The 21458-nt window shown below is 39.6% G+C and overlaps 2 protein-coding genes across 3 annotated transcripts in view; one reads left to right on the top strand and one right to left on the bottom strand.

Moving 5' to 3' along the window:
- Nucleotides 1-7951, top strand: part of LOC311071081 (uncharacterized protein) — a 30536-nt gene extending 22585 nt beyond the window's left edge. For both annotated transcript variants that reach the window (XM_084095288.1, XM_084095289.1), the window contains 3 exons: nucleotides 1184-1283; nucleotides 1683-1835; nucleotides 5645-7951. In XM_084095288.1, the coding sequence (XP_083951414.1) occupies nucleotides 1184-1283; nucleotides 1683-1835; nucleotides 5645-6807 (1416 nt within the window). In that variant the 3' untranslated portion in view covers nucleotides 6808-7951. The remainder of the gene's footprint in view (nucleotides 1-1183; nucleotides 1284-1682; nucleotides 1836-5644) is intronic.
- Nucleotides 7924-21233, bottom strand: uevld (UEV and lactate/malate dehyrogenase domains). Its single transcript, XM_084095290.1, has 12 exons — nucleotides 21077-21233; nucleotides 20830-20914; nucleotides 20633-20698; nucleotides 20330-20493; nucleotides 19775-19916; nucleotides 19597-19685; nucleotides 19408-19513; nucleotides 17062-17232; nucleotides 15936-16109; nucleotides 10968-11055; nucleotides 10733-10856; nucleotides 7924-9775 (listed from the first exon to the last, which is right to left on the bottom strand). The coding sequence occupies exons 1-12, from the start codon at nucleotides 21116-21118 to the stop codon at nucleotides 9611-9613; spliced, it is 1416 nt and encodes a 471-aa protein (XP_083951416.1). The 5' UTR covers nucleotides 21119-21233; the 3' UTR covers nucleotides 7924-9610.
- Nucleotides 21234-21458: the final 225 nt, after the last annotated feature.

Below are 21458 nucleotides of genomic sequence, written 5' to 3'. Positions count from 1 at the left end.
TCTCCCTTGGTTCGGTTCGTTTAGGCATATGTGAACATGGCAATCGCACTCGGATCCGCATCAAAACAATTGCTCCAAAATCGTCTGAATGAGGGGGTCTCGGCCCGATTGCAACTCTGGGGTGGTTTCGTTTGAGGTGTGAAAGCAATCTGACCCAACGAACCAAAGGGTATTATAATTCATAACGGTATATATGAATATAAATAGCAATTTCCCGTGAGTGAGCACATAATTGCGCTTCTCTGTGCGAGAAAGCTTTCCCGATGAAGCCTTGATTCCTGCACTAGCTGCATTATAACATTCGTATAGTGTTTGCGTGTCTCGACAGTTACTAATAAAGCCACAATAAGCTCATGGACCGAACTTGTCAATCATCTTGATGGATGACACAGAGGAAGCTCTAACCAATAAGAGGACAGTTTAAAACCGTTTCAGGGTTTACGTTCTCGAGACACCAGGCACTGTTTTGTGCGGATGGGCGGCTGGAGCGTGTTGAGGGTTTTCCTGTTAGAAAGGTGTCGTGTTAGTGGCCCCTAAGTTAATAACTAATGATCTTCGCAACGGAAGTGAATCAATCAATCAAAACTAACTTTAGCTGGATAACAACTTTATCCTAGAGCTGTTGTAAAGCCTAAACAATATCTGTTACAGTGATTTCCTATTATCACTGTAAAGCTGCTTTGAAACAATCCATATTGTTAAAAGCGCTATATAAATGAAGGTGACTTGACTTGACAGTTGTACTCGCATGTGACTTACGTGAACACATTTTGGTACGCTTTGAAAAGTTGCCTTGTGAAAGCGAACCGAACCAAGAAAATGCAACATTGTAACAAATTAAGTCCCTGTTTCGGAACAACAAAAACGATCTATAGGTGTGAAAACACCCTTAGGTACTAATATGCACCTTTTAGGCATAGATACATTTTGAAATTGCAATCACTCTCTCTTTCTGGACCCCCTCTCTGTAATTTAGTCCAGGCCAGGACAAAAGGTTAGCAGAAGAGAATCACGTCACTCGCTTACAGCGAGTTTTCGTGTGAAAAAGACTGGAAACATCATCTACTAAAAGTTTTATATGGCTTGGCTGTATCCCTTAGAGAATCCTATGTCAATGTTTAATTCATGTTGGAGCTCTTGCTTAGCCGGTTGATGACTTGCCTCTGTTGTGTTTCTACTACAGACACCCTTCACACTCACCCTGCGTCTTTGGGACATCTACATATTAGAGGGAGAAAAGATTCTAACCGCCATGGCCTATACTCTCCTCAAATTGTACAAAAGTAAGTTAGATTTCCACTTTGGTGGATCTCTGTAGCCTAGTGGTGAAATAGCTGGGCTGGTAACTGAAAGTTTGAAGGTTCAGAATCTACAATGGACAATCCATGAGCTATCACTATTACAACACAGAACTGTATGGTGGTTAAAGGTTGGGTTACCGACAGTTTGTAGCTATACAAATCCCATTTTGGGCAATTCAGTTATCATCATTGCACCATTGAGCATTAAATAAGGTTATATTTAGTCTGAGCAGTAGCGCTCAAAAACACAAGTGTGGTTGTAGTAGTAAATGAGATTCTTAGATTTACTGTCATCCAATAGTTTATAATGTTGCTATTTGGTTGGTGTAGACGAGATTATTTTGAAATTTATAAAGTCTAAAGCTTTATTCTTCCTTTCAGAGCATCTTCTGAAGATGTCTATGGAGGACCTGAGGGAGTTCCTGCAGGACCGTATTGCTTCTTCCTTCAGCATGAGCGATGATGTTGTTATTGAGCACCTACAATCGTCTATGTCTGAACTCCGCAGGATGAAGCTTGACCTCCCTCCTCCAGGTAAAAGACAAAGTTATTTTTGTAAATGACAATATTTTGTGCAAATACCAAATAGAATAATTAAAGGGATGCTTCACCTCTGGAAAGATGAATGTGTATTTAAATTGGGTCATTTATGTAGTAGAAATGTGAAATTATTTTTGAATTTGGAGCTTTCTAGAATGAGAAAAGCCAGAAAATGTATTTTTGGCTCATGTGGATGAAAGACAACAACTCCCAGAATGCACTTGCTTCGCTGCCCTAGGAGGCCACTCCCAAGCCACACCTACCAGTTAGAGAGCAGTTAAACAACAAAGCTAAGCTACAAGTGAGTCTCCGTGACGAGTCTGCCCAGGTTTTTGAGATCGCACAAAATGTCCGGGATTCGGCTTTTGCGTTCTACAGTCGCCATTCATCATGTTTACTGTGGCGAGCAGGACGAGGCTAGGGTCGTGGGAGAACAATGAGAGGCCGGTGGCGTGATTACTGATGAGCGACACCTGTGAGATGCACCGGTCTCGTATCTCTCACGGAGGAGTGGGAATTTTCTTAGCAATGGTAAAACGCACATCAACCGATCACTTGTTTAGCGTTCATGTAAACACTGCATTCAGATTCACCAATCGGAAAAAATTCAGTTAGATTGAAACAAAAGGTGTGCATGTAAACAATGAATGGCGACGATGATTTTTGCGTCACCAGAGGATTTTTTCCAGACATAAATATATAAATCTCTCGTCTCAGGGGGACATGAGGAAAAGCATGGTAATTCGAAAATACTACAGGTTTTCTACTGATACAAAGCTTAATGCTAAATCCTGAAGTATCCCTTTAAAGAAGACGTGTTCACAATGTGTACTTTTCTATTCTATTCTGAATGTCTTTGGTGTCTGTAAGTGTAGACTTCTAAAAGTAAAGGTTCCAATAAGAACCCCAAAAAATAGAGTTTTACAGTCTGATGCAATCGGAGAAGCTTTCACAAAGCTGTTTATATCCCCTAGTTGTTTAGAAAACCATCTTTGCAGGTCTTCCAATGAAGTTGAAAGGCAAATTAAGTTATCTTACAAACTTAAAATCAAGAACCATATGACCAAATCCAGAACCTAATCAATGTTGTTTTCGTCAACGATGACGATAACGAAATGATTTCGTTGACGCACCTTTTTTTTATGACGATAACGCGACGATGACTAGCTAAAAATGGCTCTAAGGCAGGGGTGGGCAAACTTTTTGGCTCAAGGGCCACACTGGGTTTTAAAATTTGACAGAGGGCCGGCCCAGTAGCAGATTATGAAACACGATCTCATGAAAGTGCGTATCTATACCACAAATTTTATTTCTCGTGCCATTTATACGCCAAAAATGTTTTTTATTTATTTTATTTTTATTTTTTTGCGTGCATATGCTACGCACTCTAAACCCCTTGGTTAGGATTAGGGGTGTGGAGTGTGTGCCTATTACACGCCATAAAGTGCGTATCATATGCACGCGAAAACTGCGTAACATAAGCACTACAAATACAATTCGTGGTATTCGCTCTTTCATGAGATCGGGCTGAGCAAACACATTTACGTTGTGGCAACGTCTGCGCGAAATTCAACAACTGAGAGACGACATTCTGACAATACATTTTTTATGCTAGATATCCCCCATTTAGCATGTTATGTTTTGAGGTTAATTTTTAATTAGTCAGATGCCTAATAATTATAGCCTATACTTTTTAAATATTGTTTATCCTTATTATTATTTAATGGGCCTAATAGTAAATTAGAAACAACACCTGCAAGTGTACACTTAGAAAAGTAAAAATGACAGAAGGTTACGTTAATTCAACTTTATTAAAACTGCATATGGCAATCAATTTGCACTTCCAAAAGTCATACATTTGTGGGGAAAAAACAAAATAAACGAATATACAAATTTATTTTAAGAATAATAAAATAAAACATAAAAAACAAAGGCAGATCAGAACATTTAATGAACAAAACTGGGTTCTGTACATGGCAGACAGGGGAGTGTATTCGAAAGCCGGGCGATAAAGGTCGGTAAACGGAATCAGTCAGGATACATTCACAAATCCAGAGGAGCAAAGAAATAAATAGCAGAAAAATCAAAGGAAAAACTAAACAGGTGTGCAAGCGGTTACCAAACATTTTTTTTCTCTGTGAGTTTCCAAAAAAGGAAAAAACATTAACGTGCAACAAGTCTATGCGCTTAAGTCGCGGTCTGTTTGGTTTCCATGGTGACGCGTCATTGCTTGTTACGTGACACACCGCAGCCACAACAGCGCTGAATGAATGATGATCTGCTTTTATGTCATTTTTCCTTTTTTACATTTGTTAGCTATGGCATGAAATATCTGATATTCCGATTGTCAAATATATGCAACGCAATATATATATATATATATATATATATATATATATAAAACGCAAATTATTGCAAGAAAAAGGCAAAATGAATGCGATCTTAAGACCATTTTTTAAATACTCGACGGGCCGGATTAAACAGCCTAACGGGCCGTATGTGGCCAACGGGCCGTATGTGGCCCGCGGGCCGTAGTTTGCCCACCCCTGCTCTAAGGTGACTAAAACATGACGAGACGTTTTCGAGTTTTCGTTGACGAGACGAGACGGAACAAAAATGATTCTGTCTGAAAATGGTCTGACGTTCACAATGCATGTCATTTCTGCCTATTTTGCGTGAAATCTGTCTGTTTTGAGCTAAAAAAGTATCAGCAATGCTGCCGCTTCCTATCCTTGTTTTGGGTATGCCCACCACCCGGCTGCCACCATGCCGCGCACCAGATTCCACACAACAACAACACACCTGCAGCTGCCTAGTCACTCGCCACACATCTTCGATATGAGGCGCCGGACTGGACAAAAGCGAAACGAACTGCGCGAGCGAGCGACAGTGCGCGAGAGAGACCGAAAGTGCGCGAGAGAGACCGAGTGTGTCTGCGCGCGAGAGAGACCGAGTGTGTCCGAGCATTAGTTTAGTAGGCTAATTGGTACAAAGTAATATATAATTATTATATAACATAGATTATAACATAAATTATAACATAAATTATTATTTAACTAATTATATAATAAAGCCACAATTGCCAAAGTAAGAATGTTTTTATTCCTGGCTTTTTTGGAGTAAAACAGTGATTCCACTGTTACCACTTTATCTGTGTGTAATGTTGTAGTAGCTCAAAGTTTTTTGCTGTTTAAACTGTAAACCATTCCTTTATTACTGTGATTACTGGTGAAAATAGCCAATGTGCTGAAATTTTAGAAGAGCATCAATTCATGGAAAAAATATAACTTGAAATATGGGGATAAAAGGTTTCTGCTCAATGCGACAATGAAGTACAGCTTGGCAGCACTGCATCTCCATCAATGAGAAAGTCTAGTTTATTATGCAAAGGTTTTAAGGTTAACTGTTGTTTTATGAATTGCAACACTTGCTACAACCTGTCAAACCTAAGCCCATTTCCAATACTTTTTAACCTAAATTAATTTGTTAAATACTACTTTTCTTTTTTTTTTTACTAAAATTGACTAAAACTTGACTAAAACCTTTTTGCGTTTTCGTCGACTAAAACTTGACTAAAACTATCAAGTTTATAAGTGACTAAAATGTGACTAAAACTAAAAAGCATTTTCATCCAAAAGACTAAGACTAAAACTAAAAGGGCTGCCAAAAACAACACTGAACCTAATACAACAAAAATTATCCTTAATTAATAGAGGGTTATTTGTTAAACCTAACGCGCGTCCTGTGGTTTTATACGATTTTAGACTGTTACAACAAATGTCTTTTCTTGGTTTGTCTTGTAGCCAAGGGAGACGAGTTCCCAAAGATACAATTGGGTGAGGAGCGTCCAATAGTGCTGCTTCCAGTGATCCAGAATGAGTCTGTGCCCTTACCACCAGCCGCACACAACAATCAAACCTCAAACAAGCTTCAGGCAGAAGACGACACCACCACCCACAACCAGAGCGGCGATAAACACATCCCTTCCATTACATCATCTTCCCCTGTTTCAAAGCATATCCACTCATCTTCCAACTCATCACTGTCACAAGCTACACCTGAAGATTCAGGGCCCACACTGAAGAATCAAGACCCTGCCCCTGTACAGAGAAATCAGCTACTCCACCCAGAACCTACACCATTTTCAACAGAGACTCTTCCATTGAAGGGTGAATGTGTCAAAAGGCCCTTATCAGCGGTGTCTGAAGACTGGCCTCCTCCGTACCAGACACCCCTGACAGATTGCTCCAGTATCCACTCTTTAAATCTCCCTGAATTACCTCCTCCACCTCTTCCCTGCACCGAACATGGGGTCGAGCTTTTACCTTTCGAAGATGATGCCCAGTTTTACCTTCTCCCACCTCAACCACCTCCAATTACCCAACCTTTGGATCTCATCTTAGAGGATCCATCTTCATCACCTTCCTCGTATAGATCCTATCGGCAGCTAAGCAAGTTTCCCGTCAACCTGTATGTCCCGCCATCCTCAGGTGACCGGAGGCCTTCCAACACCTCGCATTACGACAACCTCTCGGAAGAGGAGGATCAGAGTGTGGAGAGGCTGTTGGAGATGGCGGCCACATTGCCGCAAAACCCAAACTTGGGCCTCAGGAACACCACCCTTCCCTTTCCTTCAGAAGATGCCATGTCTCTTCCCCTACCACCCCCATCTATGTTCTTCTACAGCCCTGACACTTCGCCTCTCCCTCCACCTCCTCCGTGCATTGAGGAGTCAAGCCGTTGGGTGACTCCAGACTCCATTTTCCCCCACCCACCTACCAGCTTTGCAGATAGACCCTTTCTCATATCTTCTGCCCCATGCAATCAGGTGGTTGTAAACCAGACTGAACATGACAGTGGTCAGTCACAGCCCCCAAGACTACCGCCCAAAAAATCTCTACCCACAATGCTCTCTCCTGTACACTCGGATTCAGACTTCTACCGATTGCATGTTCCAAGTCACTAGTTGCTGGAATTAACCTTATCACGCAAGTACTATTGTTAGTGTGAACTGAAGGCATGTTTCCATCTTTTGGACTTTTATACTTCAATGATATGAAGTGAAAGTTTTTGTAATCTTTTAGATGTTGTGATTATTTTCTTATGTTGCAATATGTGTTATATAAGATCAAAACAGGATACTAGAATGTGTGTTTGTGTTTGATGAGTGTGTATTTCAGGCAAACTTGTGTTGAAATCCCCTTGTCTAAGGTGAAGCATCTACTGGCAGAGGTTATCAGAATCACCAGTTAGCAAGTTGAGTAAGCAGTTTTCCGGGATGTCTTAATGTGTTTTGAAGGGATCGCTTTAATCATTTTAGAATTTAGAGGTTAAATTATTGATATTTCCACTGGACCCTGAGATGTGAGTCACCACTATTTTATTTGGGTCTGTTTTTGTCTGTATGTTGTTTTCTGAGGGTGTTCTTGTCAGTCATACAAGTACTATAGTGGCATTGGTTTTCACTTGATGGAAGGCAAAAATAATTGATTTGACTGCTTTTTTCAGGCTTTTCCCATTAGATTACTGTCTTTGTCTTATGTTTTATATCTTTTGTCTTATGGTTTATTTTATATCTAAGTGCAATTTTTCTGTTGTTTTTGGTTCTTTTGAAAGTATCATATTTAGGAAATGTAAACAAGGATCTCACCACACCGACATAACCAAAAGTTCCCTGGTTACAATAATTGAAAGATATTTTTCAGTGGTCCTTGATTTGCTCATAAAGGAATTTCCTTTGAAACTTCTCTATATGTAAACCTTAGTGTTATAAACTGCCCTTTAGCGCCACCTTGTGGAAATGTTTACTGGGAAATACAGCCACCACAGTGAATGTTAAAATGAAGAAACTGTATATTCAAGGTCACTTTATGGCTTTATTGTGTAATTGTAAATAGAATTTGATTTGTACTTTATTTGTATTAACAGCCTATATTTAATTGCTTTTTTATATTGATTCTCAGGTTAAAATGGTGTTTTAACCCCAGTTTAAAGTTTATTTTGGTTTATGCTCATTTTACTTCTATTTGCTAAACTAAAAAAAAACTTTTTTGTTTTCCTCATTGCAACAGTGGAAACAATAGATAGTAAAGTGGAGTGTTTTATTTACATTATTGCTTTCATCATTTCTGATTGCACATTCAGAGGTACAGTACATGACAAGCACAACGTGATAAAATATAATACCAGGATCTATTTCTATTTCTTTAGAAGTGAAAATGTACATTCGCTTGCAGAAAAGCACATTAGTAACCCACACCATTTAATTAATTTAAGCAAACCTACATCACAGATTTGCATGATTGATAATAGCATTTAAAGAGATAGTTCACCCAAAAATGAAAATTCTGTCACCATTTATTCACCTTAAGTTGTTCCAAACCTGTATGAATGTCTTTCTTCTGCTGAACACAAAGGATGAATATGGTTACCAAACAGGCACAGGGCCCCAATGACTTCCATCAACTGTCTGGTTACCGACAGTCTTCAAAATCTTCAGCAGAAGAAAGAAATTCATACAGGTTTGGAACAACTTAAAGGGTTAGTTCACCCAAAAATGAAAATTCTGTCAGTAATTACTCACCCTCATGTTGTTCCAACTGCGTAAGACCTTCGTTCATCTTCGGAACATAAATTAAGATATTTTTGATGAAATCTGAGTGCTGAATCACTTCTCCATAGGCTGCTAGGTGACCGAAACTTGCTGGCCCAGAAAAGTTACTAAAGAGATCGTTAATATAGTCCAAGTGACTACAGTGGCTCAATCTTAAGTATATCAAGCGACGAGAATACTTTTTGTGCGCAAAAACAAACAAAAATAACGACTTTATTCCACTTCATTTCCTTCTCTCTGGGCCTCGTAGTGTTTTTGCGCAGCGCGTCTGTGTTACACGTCATCACGCATCACACACATGACCAGCGTCGGCCAATAGTGAGCCTACGTGGTGACGTGTAACACAGACGCGCGGCGCAAAAACACTACGTGAACCAACTAGAGGCCCAGAGAGAAGGAAATGAATAGTGGAATAAAGTCGTTATTTTTGTTTGTTTTTGCGCACAAAAAGTATTTTCGTCGCTTGATATACTTAAGATTGAGCCACTGTAGTCACTTGGACTATATTAACGATCTCTTTAATAACTTTTCTGGGCCAGCAAGTTTCGGTCACCTAGCAGCCTATGGAGGAGTGATCCAGCTCTCAGATTTCATCAAAAATATCTTAATTTGTGTTCCGAAGATGAACGAAGGTCTTACGCGGTTGGAACAACATGAGGGTGAGTAATTACTGACAGAATTTTCATTTTCGGGTGAACTAACCCTTTAAGGGTGAGTAATGATAGAATTAAAAAAATCTGGGTGAACTATCCCTTTTAACAAGCACTTAAAGCCATTCATTTTACCATTCAACCGTAATTTAACCATCTACCATAATTTAACCTTCCATAAAGGCACCATTGTCCATTATTTGCACAGGTAACCACATACAATAAGTTATATGACAAAAAAGTTTGCATCTACATAATTAGTATTGTAAACTATTGAAGTGCAGTAATATTATGCATAATGCTTCACCAGAAGCCAGGATAGAGTCTTTAAGTGCTATTGCGATCAGATGCAAGACTTTCACTTCACAGTGGCTGCAGTGAGAATATAACATTCTATTAGAAATTTCTTTGAATAGCCCCTCGTCCGTAAATGTTCTGAAAGCTGCGGCTGTAGCAGAGAAAATGTATGGCTTGTAGAGGTGATGCTGTTTCATCCAGCTCCTGAATTACAATCTCAGCTGCATGAAGAGGTTAACCTGACATGCCACACTCTCCCTCAGCTTCATTTCATCTTCTGAGCCTAAAGACACACCTGGTAATCTGGTGGAGCCGTTTTCCCCGAGGATGCACGGCAAGCTGAGGAACACTTTTGAACCGATTCCACCCCAACCCTGAATGAAGGAAACGCACACATATTGGAGACTCAATTCTCTCAACATTTACAGACATGGATATTTAACTGCATCTTTAACATTTTATTGCAAAACAATTTAATGTTTCAGTGGCTCCTTTAGAGTGCAAAAGGTGAGTTCTGGAAGTAAAAAATTCTAACTCATAAAATAATTTATGAACCTTTAAAGACAAACCTGTTGTTAATCGTTGGTATATGCTTTTGGTTGAAGACATCAGTTTGCAATACTTAAACTTTTTTTTAATACTTGTATTTAATAGTGGAATTTGTGCTGAAAAACTACATTACCCATGATATTGTATCGCGGCGAGGAAATCGCACCAAAAGAGCTTTGCAGGGAACGTCCACTCCCATGAAGCACAGTGAATTACATCATTGAGTTGGTTTCTCATTTTTGTATATATATTGTCATTGAAAACATATCAAACCATTCACATTTCATAATGCAATAACAAACCAATAAAATTCATTTGATATACATGTATAGATATATGCATATTTTGCAATAAAATATATTGTTATATAGATGTAATTCAACTTTAATGAATAGTTTTCTCCATTGTTTTTAATTGTATTGTCATTCGCAATGCTTCATGGGATTGTAGTTCTTTCCCTCATTGAAGCCGTTAAGTGCACAGCCTTGAACCTTTGTCTTTTTGTCTGATTTTCAAATGCTTCAAACAGATGTTTGCAATGTTTTGATTCACTGCGTAGCTGGTTGGTTTGGTTCATGGCTTATAACACTTTAACAAAATTAATGGAAAAATATTTACTGAACCAACGCAGCTGAAAAAGAGGCAGGAGACTAATGCACTACATAAGGTTTTCACGTCCCAAAATATGACTTAAATAAATGGACAGATATTTGAATCTTAAATCTCAAAACCCTTATGAAAGTTAATTGCATGTTAATCCTCATCACTAATGCTGAACATACCTCAGCCAATGTTGTGACAGAGTGCGTTTTCCTTTGGTCTGTTACGATGCTGTGAATGATGCCAGCAATGGATAACCCAACTGACCATGACCTCTGACCTCTGCCCTTGAGCATCTCTAACGCCCTAAAAACATATCAAACCGTTCACACGTCATAATGCAAAAAAAAAGAATAATTACATTTCTATTAGATAAGATAGAAAAAAAATCTGGACGGTGATCATTTAAACCCATACCTGTCCATCAAGGGTTTGGTGGAGTTGGACACTGGGGTTAACGCTTGTAGTTGGTCAGTTCCCGGCTCCATATTACCCCACACTGCCACTGAGGAACAACCAGAGAGAAATCAAATGTATTATTTAAAGCCAGACTCCGACCTCAGAACATCAGTGCACACTCGAGGTGCTGATCACATTTGCAAGCTTAAACGTGCTGCGTAACATGAGAATGAACCTCATTGGTTCTTGCCGAAGCTCAAACGTGCTGCGTAACATGAGAATGAACCTCATTGGTTCTTGCCGAAGCTCAAACGTGCTGCGTAACACGAGAATGAACCTCATTGGTTCTTGCAGAATCTCAAACGTGCTGCGTAACACGAGAATGAACCTCATTGGTTCTTGCCGAAGCTCAAACGTGCTGCGTAACACGAGAATGAACCTCATTGGTTCTTGCCGAAGCTCAAACGCGCTGCGTAACACGAGAATGAACCTCATTGGTTCTTGCAGAAGCTCAAACGTGCTGCGTAACACGAGAATGAACCTCATTGGTTCTTGCAGAAGCTCAAACGTGCTGCGTAACACGAGAATGAACCTCATTGGTTCTTGCAGAAGCTCAAACGCGCTGCGTAACACGAGAATGAACCTCACTGGTTCTTGCAGAAGCTCAAACGCGCTGCGTAACACGAGAATGAACCTCATTGGTTCTTGCAGAAGCTCAAACGTGCTGCGTAACACGAGAATGAACCTCACTGGTTCTTGCAGAAGCTCAAACGTGCTGCGTAACACGAGAATGAACCTCATTGGTTCTTGCAGAAGCTCAAACGTGCTGCGTAACACGAGAATGAACCTCACTGGTTCTTGCAGAAGCTCAAACGTGCTGCGTAACACGAGAATGAACCTCACTGGTTCTTGCAGAAGCTCAAACGTGCTGCGTAACACGAGAATGAACCTCATTGGTTCTTGCAGAAGCTCAAACGTGCTGCGTAACACGAGAATGAACCTCATTGGTTCTTGCAGAAGCTCAAACGTGCTGCGTAACACGAGAATGAACCTCATTGGTTCTTGCAGAAGCTCAAACGCGCTGCGTAACACGAGAATGAACCTCACTGGTTCTTGCAGAAGCTCAAACGCGCTGCGTAACACGAGAATGAACCTCATTGGTTCTTGCAGAAGCTCAAACGCGCTGCGTAACACGAGAATGAACCTCATTGGTTCTTGCAGAAGCTCAAACGTGCTGCGTAACACGAGAATGAACCTCACTGGTTCTTGCAGAAGCTCAAACGTGCTGCGTAACACGAGAATGAACCTCACTGGTTCTTGCAGAAGCTCAAACGCGCTGCGTAACACGAGAATGAACCTCATTGGTTCTTGCAGAAGCTCAAACGTGCTGCGTAACACGAGAATGAACCTCATTGGTTCTTGCCGAAGCTCAAACGTGCTGCGTAACACGAGAATGAACCTCATTGGTTCTTGCCGAAGCTCAAACGCGCTGCGTAACACGAGAATGAACCTCATTGGTTCTTGCAGAAGCTCAAACGTGCTGCGTAACACGAGAATGAACCTCATTGGTTCTTGCAGAAGCTCAAACGTGCTGCGTAACACGAGAATGAACCTCATTGGTTCTTGCAGAAGCTCAAACGCGCTGCGTAACACGAGAATGAACCTCACTGGTTCTTGCAGAAGCTCAAACGCGCTGCGTAACACGAGAATGAACCTCATTGGTTCTTGCAGAAGCTCAAACGTGCTGCGTAACACGAGAATGAACCTCACTGGTTCTTGCAGAAGCTCAAACGTGCTGCGTAACACGAGAATGAACCTCATTGGTTCTTGCAGAAGCTCAAACGTGCTGCGTAACACGAGAATGAACCTCACTGGTTCTTGCAGAAGCTCAAACGTGCTGCGTAACACGAGAATGAACCTCACTGGTTCTTGCAGAAGCTCAAACGTGCTGCGTAACACGAGAATGAACCTCATTGGTTCTTGCAGAAGCTCAAACGTGCTGCGTAACACGAGAATGAACCTCATTGGTTCTTGCAGAAGCTCAAACGTGCTGCGTAACACGAGAATGAACCTCATTGGTTCTTGCAGAAGCTCAAACGTGCTGCGTAACACGAGAATGAACCTCACTGGTTCTTGCAGAAGCTCAAACGCGCTGCGTAACACGAGAATGAACCTCATTGGTTCTTGCAGAAGCTCAAACGCGCTGCGTAACACGAGAATGAACCTCATTGGTTCTTGCAGAAGCTCAAACGTGCTGCGTAACACGAGAATGAACCTCATTGGTTCTTGCAGAAGCTCAAACGTGCTGCGTAACACGAGAATGAACCTCACTGGTTCTTGCAGAAGCTCAAACGCGCTGCGTAACACGAGAATGAACCTCACTGGTTCTTGCAGAAGCTCAAACGTGCTGCGTAACACGAGAATGAACCTCATTGGTTCTTGCAGAAGCTCAAACGTGCTGCGTAACACGAGAATGAACCTCATTGGTTCTTGCAGAAGCTCAAACGTGCTGCGTAACACGAGAATGAACCTCATTGGTTCTTGCAGAAGCTCAAACGTGCTGCGTAACACGAGAATGAACCTCATTGGTTCTTGCAGAAGCTCAAACGCGCTGCGTAACACGAGAATGAACCTCATTGGTTCTTGCAGAAGCTCAAACGTGCTGCGTAACACGAGAATGAATCTCATTGGTTCTTGCAGAAGCTCAAACGTGCTGCGTAACACGAGAATGAATCTCATTGGTTCTTGCAGAAGCTCAAACGCGCTGCGTAACACGAGAATGAACCTCATTGGTTCTCGCAGAAGCTCAAACGCGCTGCGTAACATGAGAATGAACCTCATTGGTTCTCGCAGAAGCTCAAACGTGCTGCGTAACACGAGAATGAACCTCATTGGTTCTTGCAGAATCTCAAACGTGCTGCGTAACATGAGAATGAACCTCATTGGTTCTTGCAGAAGCTCAAACGCGCTGCGTAACATGAGAATGAACCTCATTGGTTCTCGCAGAAGCTCAAACGCGCTGCGTAACATGAGAATGAACCTCATTGGTTCTCGCTGAAGCTCAAACGTGCTGCGTAACACGAGAATGAACCTCATTGGTTCTTGCAGAAGCTCAAACGTGCTGCGTAACACGAGAATGAACCTCATTGGTTCTTGCAGAAGCTCCAACGCGCTGCGTAACATGAGAATGAACCTCATTGGTTCTCACTGAAGCTCAAACGTGCTGCGTAACACGAGAATGAACCTCATTGGTTCTTGCAGAAGCTCAAACGCGCTGCGTAACATGAGAATGAACCTCATTGGTTCTTGCAGAAGCTCAAACGCGCTGCGTAACATGAGAATGAACCTCATTGGTTCTCGCTGAAGCTCAAACGTGCTGCGTAACACGAGAATGAACCTCATTGGTTCTTGCAGAAGCTCAAACGTGCTGCGTAACACGAGAATGAACCTCATTGGTTCTTGCAGAAGCTCAAACGCGCTGCGTAACATGAGAATGAACCTCATTGGTTCTCACTGAAGCTCAAACGTGCTGCGTAACACGAGAATGAACCTCATTGGTTCTTGCAGAAGCTCAAACGTGCTGCGTAACACGAGAATGAACCTCATTGGTTCTCGCTGAAGCTCAAACGTGCTGCGTAACACGAGAATGAACCTCATTGGTTCTCGCTGAAGCTCAAACGCGCTGCGTAACACGAGAATGAACCTCATTGGTTCTTGCCGAAGCTCAAACGCGCTGCGTAACACGAGAATGAACCTCATTGGTTCTTGCCGAAGCTCAAACGCGCTGCGTAACACGAGAATGAACCTCATTGGTTCTTGCCGAAGCTCAAACGCGCTGCGTAACACGAGAATGAACCTCATTGGTTCTTGCCAAAGCTCAAACGCGCTGCGTAACACGAGAATGAACCTCATTGGTTCTTGCCGAAGCTCAAACGTGCTGCGTAACACGAGAATGAACCTCATTGGTTCTCGCCGAAGCTCAAACGTGCTGCGTAACACGAGAATGAACCTCATTGGTTCTCGCTGAAGCTCAAACGTGCTGCGTAACACGAGAATGAACCTCATTGGTTCTTGCAGAATCTCAAACGCGCTGCGTAACACGAGAATGAACCTCATTGGTTCTAACCGAAGCTCAAACGCGCTGCGTAACACGAGAATGAACCTCATTGGTTCTTGCTGAAGCTCAAACGCGCTGCGTAACACGAGAATGAACCTCATTGGTTCTCAAGCGAACTTGCTTGAGCTTCCATTTACCACAACTGGTGTGTGAGTTGATGAAAGTTTATACGTGAATAAAAGACTAAATTAAATCTGTTCATCATATAAAGCGATCGAGTCTCTTCAGAACATTTGGACTGAACCGCTTAAAACATATGGATTAGTTTTACAATCTCTGAAACTGTTACAAAATGAACTTTTTGAAGAGTTAAAGTGGTAGTTGCGTAGCTGTCAAGAAAGCTTTCAGATTTCATAAAAAAATCTTAATTTGTGTTCGAAAACATTAAAGTCATATGGGTTTGGAACGACATGAGGGCGAGTTATTGATTAATGACAGACTTTAAATGTTTAGGTGAATTAACCCTTTAATTCAACAGTTTTTGCTTTGGTACCTAAATTGGTACAGAGAATAGCAAAATTTCACTGGTATTAGTTGTGACTACTTAAATGTTGGTGCAGAGATAAACTAATTCATTTTAATCTGGTGCTATTACAGCAGTGTTTACATTAAAACACACGTCACAAATGCTGTGGTGAAGTTGGCCAATCACAGCAGTGGGCGTTTACTTGTGTTTCTGAAAGAAGAAACGTCCCTTGAAAGAGTCAAAATGAGGATGGAAAATTATCTTTTTAAAAAAATACTTGAACTTTTTTGACGCAAAAAACTTTGCTAACTTCATAAGATAACCTCGGTAAACATAATATAAACAACTGAAAATGATTTCATGAACACTTTAAAATATGTCAAGCTGCTCCTGACCCACTCACCCTTGTTCTCTGAGAGTTCTCCAATGACCCAGGCCTGCTTGCCCGTGTTATTTGCCACCAGCGAAATGTTGATGATGTGAGACAGTCTCTCTGAATCCAGATTACACCCCACACCGATCACTTGAGAAGGCAGAAGATGACTTTGTCTCCAGGCAACATGCGTCATAATGTCCACTGTGAACATTAAGGTCAGAGGTCACATTCGTGGTCGACAAAGCAAGATTGCCTGTTTGTTGCCTGTTATATTTTAGATTAGTAATTACTGATTAAATCATGAATCATTCACTATAAGAACTTGAGCTGCATGATTCTGGATAAATTGAGAATCACTATTTTTTTATGTTTCAAACAGAGATGACGATTCTCCCATGATTCTGAACAGACAGTTAAACAAAATTTACTTAATTAACTTGCTTTAAATTAATTGCTGCAGTCCATTTACATTTATTCATTTAGTCGCTTTTATCCAAAGCGACTTACAAATGAGAACAATAGAAGCATTAAACTAACAGTAGGACAACAATATGCAAGTGCTATGACCCTTCCCAGTGTAATATAACACAGTACATGTACTTTATTTATTTACTTGTGTGTATATATATATATATATATATATATATATATAGAAGAAAAATTATGATGATTTCAATAAGTTTAATTAATTTGAGAGAATCAGTTTGAATGAATGATTCAATGACACACTCATAAAGACTTTGCTTGTTTAATTACAGGATAAATCTGCATTTTTGAACGAATCTCTTGAATGAATGATTCAATGTCAAATACATTTTTAACAGTCATTTGTCGCCACCTACTGGTGTAATGATATAATCAATATAACGAAGAGCAAGTTACTTTCAAATGGTGATTTGCTCTATTTTGACGTCTGTGATAATATATGAATATAATATGAATATTTGTAACACAGATTTGAATGTTCCGGTGTGATTTTGTCAAAGGTTTAATAGTTGTCATCGTTGTCATTTAGGAATGAGATCGCATGGGTGTTTGAATCGAGATCGCAATCTTTTAACGATTAATCGAGCAGCTCTAATAAGAACAATCACTATTCAACTGATTGTATGTTGTCTTTGAGCACAGGCTAAGCTAGCTGCCGATCACTAACCTGGCTGAGAGGCGATGAGCAGCACAGCTTTTGGACTCAGCTGGGCGAGATGTGGGATGATTCCTCTGTACATGTCCACATTAGTCTGAACTACACTTAAATATGACTGCTCATCACTCCAGGCATTCGCTGTGACCACCACCACTTTAGAGCCCGCTGAGGCCGACAGGTCTGTGAAATTGAGATTAAAGACAGTGTCACGATCTGTTGTGTAGGAGAGGTTGAATAACTTCTACAATGCAGACAGTAAAAAAGAGACATGTAAAGACTTTGTGGTGACATCTGTATCTTCACCAGGGTTATTATCATTCAAACTAAAACCATAAAAAAAAACATTTTTATTACTTGAAGTAAAATTAACTGGAATAAAATGTAAAAAAAAGACACATATTTCATTTCAGCTAGTTGCCCAGGCAACATTTCTCATTTTAAATTAGTTTAAGTACAAAAATGACTAAAACTAAAACTCAAAACCTATATACAGGTATTTAAAACACACTTAACTAAAATATAAAAATAAAATCTAAAATGTTATCAAAAAATATATATATTTATACTGAAATTACACATCTTCACATAATGGAGGGTTGGAATTATGAATACATTGTCTTTACAAGTCTTTAAGTCTTATTTCACAACAAAATTAAAATAAAAATATTTTGCTTGAGGTCCTATTAAATAAATAAATAAATTAATTAATTAATTAATTAGCATTACATTAATAAGAATCAGGGCTGTAATTGTTAACTAAAACTATTAAAAATTGGTTTTGGTAATTGAAATAAAGCTGAAAATAAAATAAAATATAAACATAAGGTGAAAAACTTAAAATGACTAAAACTAAACCTTAAATGAAAATAAATTAAAGTTAAATAGAAATCATTAATAAATGACAACATAACAAAACTACTAAACAAACAAAAATTTTAATGAAACTGAAAATATCAAAATATTTATAATACTAGGATATTAAATAAATAATATTAAATTAACTAATGAGATTTTGAAAATGTGTTTATATGTCATGTAAATAATTGTCACAAAGCAAAATATGATGTCTGATTTTTTCCTTTGATTTCGGAGATAAATATGACAGATGGTGTGTCCCAATTGCATACTATCCGTCCTAAATAGTATTCGAAATTAGAATTAGTACGTCCCAAATCGTAGAACTGTTGAAATGAGTATTCCAAAGATACCCGGATGGTCTACTATTTTTTTTAGAATCCGAAGTGCAGATCGATGCAAACTCTAACGGCTAATATTGCCCACAACCCATTGCGCTGTGGATGAGGATTCGGTTAGAACTACAAACACGAATAAGAAGTGTTAAAAAACTACAAACATGGAGGATGTGCAAGACCGACGGTTAAGCAGAGAGGTTTAGATAAAGATCAAGGTTTAGAAAAATCAGTAGCCTATCTAACCTGACAAAATTATATTTATTAAATGTTATCCACATTATATTAATCTAAAACAACATTGTGAACTTTTATAACGATAGGTTTGGTCATTAACTTTTAAATGCATCATTATGCAAACGTGAGGAGTTCTCCGAATGAAAGACCCATGACTGTGCTTAAATTTAATTGAATGTGGATGATTTTAACTGTGGCGAGATGATTGACAGGGCAGTTTAAACAGTGGCTACATTTACATGCAACCAAATAATCTGTTAGTAATCGGGTTGAAGGCTCAATCGGACTGAAAAGCCTTCATGTAAACACCGTAATCGATCCGACTGAGCTCGATCCGAACGAACTTTCGATCGGATTGAAAGGGGTGGTTTATTCCTTTTCTAATCTGATCGAGAGAACATGTAAACACTTGATCGGATTGAAAACCGAAACTGAAAGGACTGCGCATGTGCAATGAAATAGCGTTATGATGTGCGGCCAAAAGCCTGTTGAATAAAGTGTCATATCAATGAGTGTCCCGTCAATCTAAAATTCTCTGTGAAGTGATTTGAATTCGATTTGAATCTTGTGACATGTAAACGCGCACATCAACCAGATCACGTTTAGCGTTCATGTAAACACTACGTTCGGATTCATCAATCAGAATGAATTCAGTCCTATTGAAACAAAAGTTGTGCATGTAAACACAGCCAGTGACCAGCCGCACGTTATTAAGCGACTGAGCGTCCGTTAAAGACGCAATTATGACTAAGTAATATGTCCCTAGGCTTGCATACTCTTCTGCTACACACTCAAAAGTATGTGCTTTTTCTTCTCAAAAACAGTACATACGTTTAGGGCATAGTGTAAGTAGGCCAATCGGGACACAGCACCAGACGTGTTATGGGCAGACATTGTGACATTTTGTGAATGCAATGATGAAAAGCACCTTTTGAGACCTCGACCTTTGGTAAACTGAAGATTTCCAAATCCATCGTGCCGCCTTTGGTCGAACTCTCAGGGATGTCAATCAAAACCAGTTTGTCAACACAGCACTATGACGGAAAGAATGACATAAAAAATGTGGTGACGTAGCCATAAGCTATTTCTGGCAAACAAAAGACAATAATGTAGTTACTTTCGCCATAATACTCAACACGGCAGCAATTCCCAAATCTCCCCCGCCAATCACAGACACTTTAACCTCTTGATCAGGCCGATTTCCACCTACGAGAGCAATCATATGATTTGAATTCATAAAAGCAGTACTCAACATGTGCAATTGCTTTTTTTTTTTTGGTCCATTCCAGACGCACCTTCATTAACTTTGAGATTTGCCACATAGGCCAGTAGATCGTTGGGATTGTCAACATGTGCTGAAGATTTGGTGCTCAGTGGAGGTTCCTCTTCAAACTTAGCAGTCATCTCTGCCAGAAGGCCGTTCACAGATGACTTTGGCTGCAATAGTGACATTTTTATATATATATACAGTCAAACCAAAACATATACAGAGTCAGACACCTTCAACATTTCTCACATTAGTCTCCTCCAGCACATCCCAAACACTTTCAATGAATTAAAGGTCTGGACTGATTCATGTGTGAACATCGACTGATCTCTGAAGGATCATGTGACACTGAAGACTGCAGTATTAATGCTGGAAATTCAGCGTTGATCACAGGAATAAATTACATTTTAAAACATATTCAAATAGAAAACAGTTCCGTTAAATTATAATAATAATTCACAATATTACTCTTTTTTTATATACTTTTGTGAGCATAAGGGACATTTTTTTAAACTAGGAATTGAATCATCTAACAATCAATCAAATAAAGCATTTTGCATGTACTGTAAACCAGTTCTCTTACGTGGTCCCAGTTGTGCAGGCCCGGCAGGTGTATTCTACCCTTCGAATCGACATGTTTACCCTCCCGGATGACCATGCTGGATGTGGGTCTCAGGAAGCAGATGGGAGGCGTGAAGGGAAAGGAATCCAAGAGCCACAGCAGGACGGGCAGGTTATATGAGTGTCCTGTGAATACATTATCATCAACAAAGACGGTGTTCAAATCAACATAAAGAAGACTCTTCCGAGCAATTATAAATGAGCTATTATATCTATTATACTCCTTGTTCAATTAAACAATAGATTCTCTTTCATGGAGTCTCACCTTGATATCCGACTGGGATGTTTCCAACCAGTTTGAGTAAATCCTTCTGTAAACTGTCATTAAATGCTGCAAAATAGGTTTCAGTAATGACTCAGCAGATTCAAAGGATCACAAGTAAGATGTATACAATAACTCGCTATGACTAAACCAGATAAATGTGGTTTTATATGTTATTATGTTTTATGAAGATGACTTACTGTATGTTCCAGACTTTACTTCCATGTCAGTGTGAACGCGAGACACTTTCTGAAGCTCTTCAATGGCCACATCACGAAATTTATACTAGTAAGGAAACCAAGTACCATGTTAGAGAGAGAGTAAATAATACACATTTAAAGGCGTGATTATTGACACACTGACTAAACTTTTCAAACAGGTTTATCCAGTGTTTATCTTCACCCTTATTCATCAATATTTAATATTACTAGCGTTCGTGTTGCTCACCTTAGAGAGAACTTTCTTCACAGATTCCGAATTTAAATCCATGATCGCTGTTTAAAACTGTGCGGTAAAACAGTGGAAGCCCGAGCTGTTGAATCTCATCTCATCCAGGCAATAAAGTGAAACTCAAACTTCCGCAAACACAGATTCTTTTGGGACTGTCTGGTATATTCTACTACGGCAAGCCGAGAGGGCTGATGTCATGCAAATAAAATACGCTATAGGCGGTTTTATTTATTTTACTAAATCAGTAATTACAAATTAAATTAAAAAAGTACAAATATAAATAAATATATTATAATTTAGGAGATGTAACGTTAAATGCATTGCAAATATTTTAGGGGTGGCTTTTTGAAGGCACCTTTATGAATCTTAATATAAACGA

This window comes from Abramis brama (genome assembly GCF_963993115.1).
Source record: "Abramis brama genome assembly, chromosome: 20".
In the NCBI taxonomy this organism is placed as follows: domain Eukaryota; kingdom Metazoa; phylum Chordata; class Actinopteri; order Cypriniformes; family Leuciscidae; genus Abramis; species Abramis brama.
The sequence above is the reverse complement of the archived record's forward strand: the minus strand, read 5'-3'. Positions and strand labels throughout refer to the sequence as shown.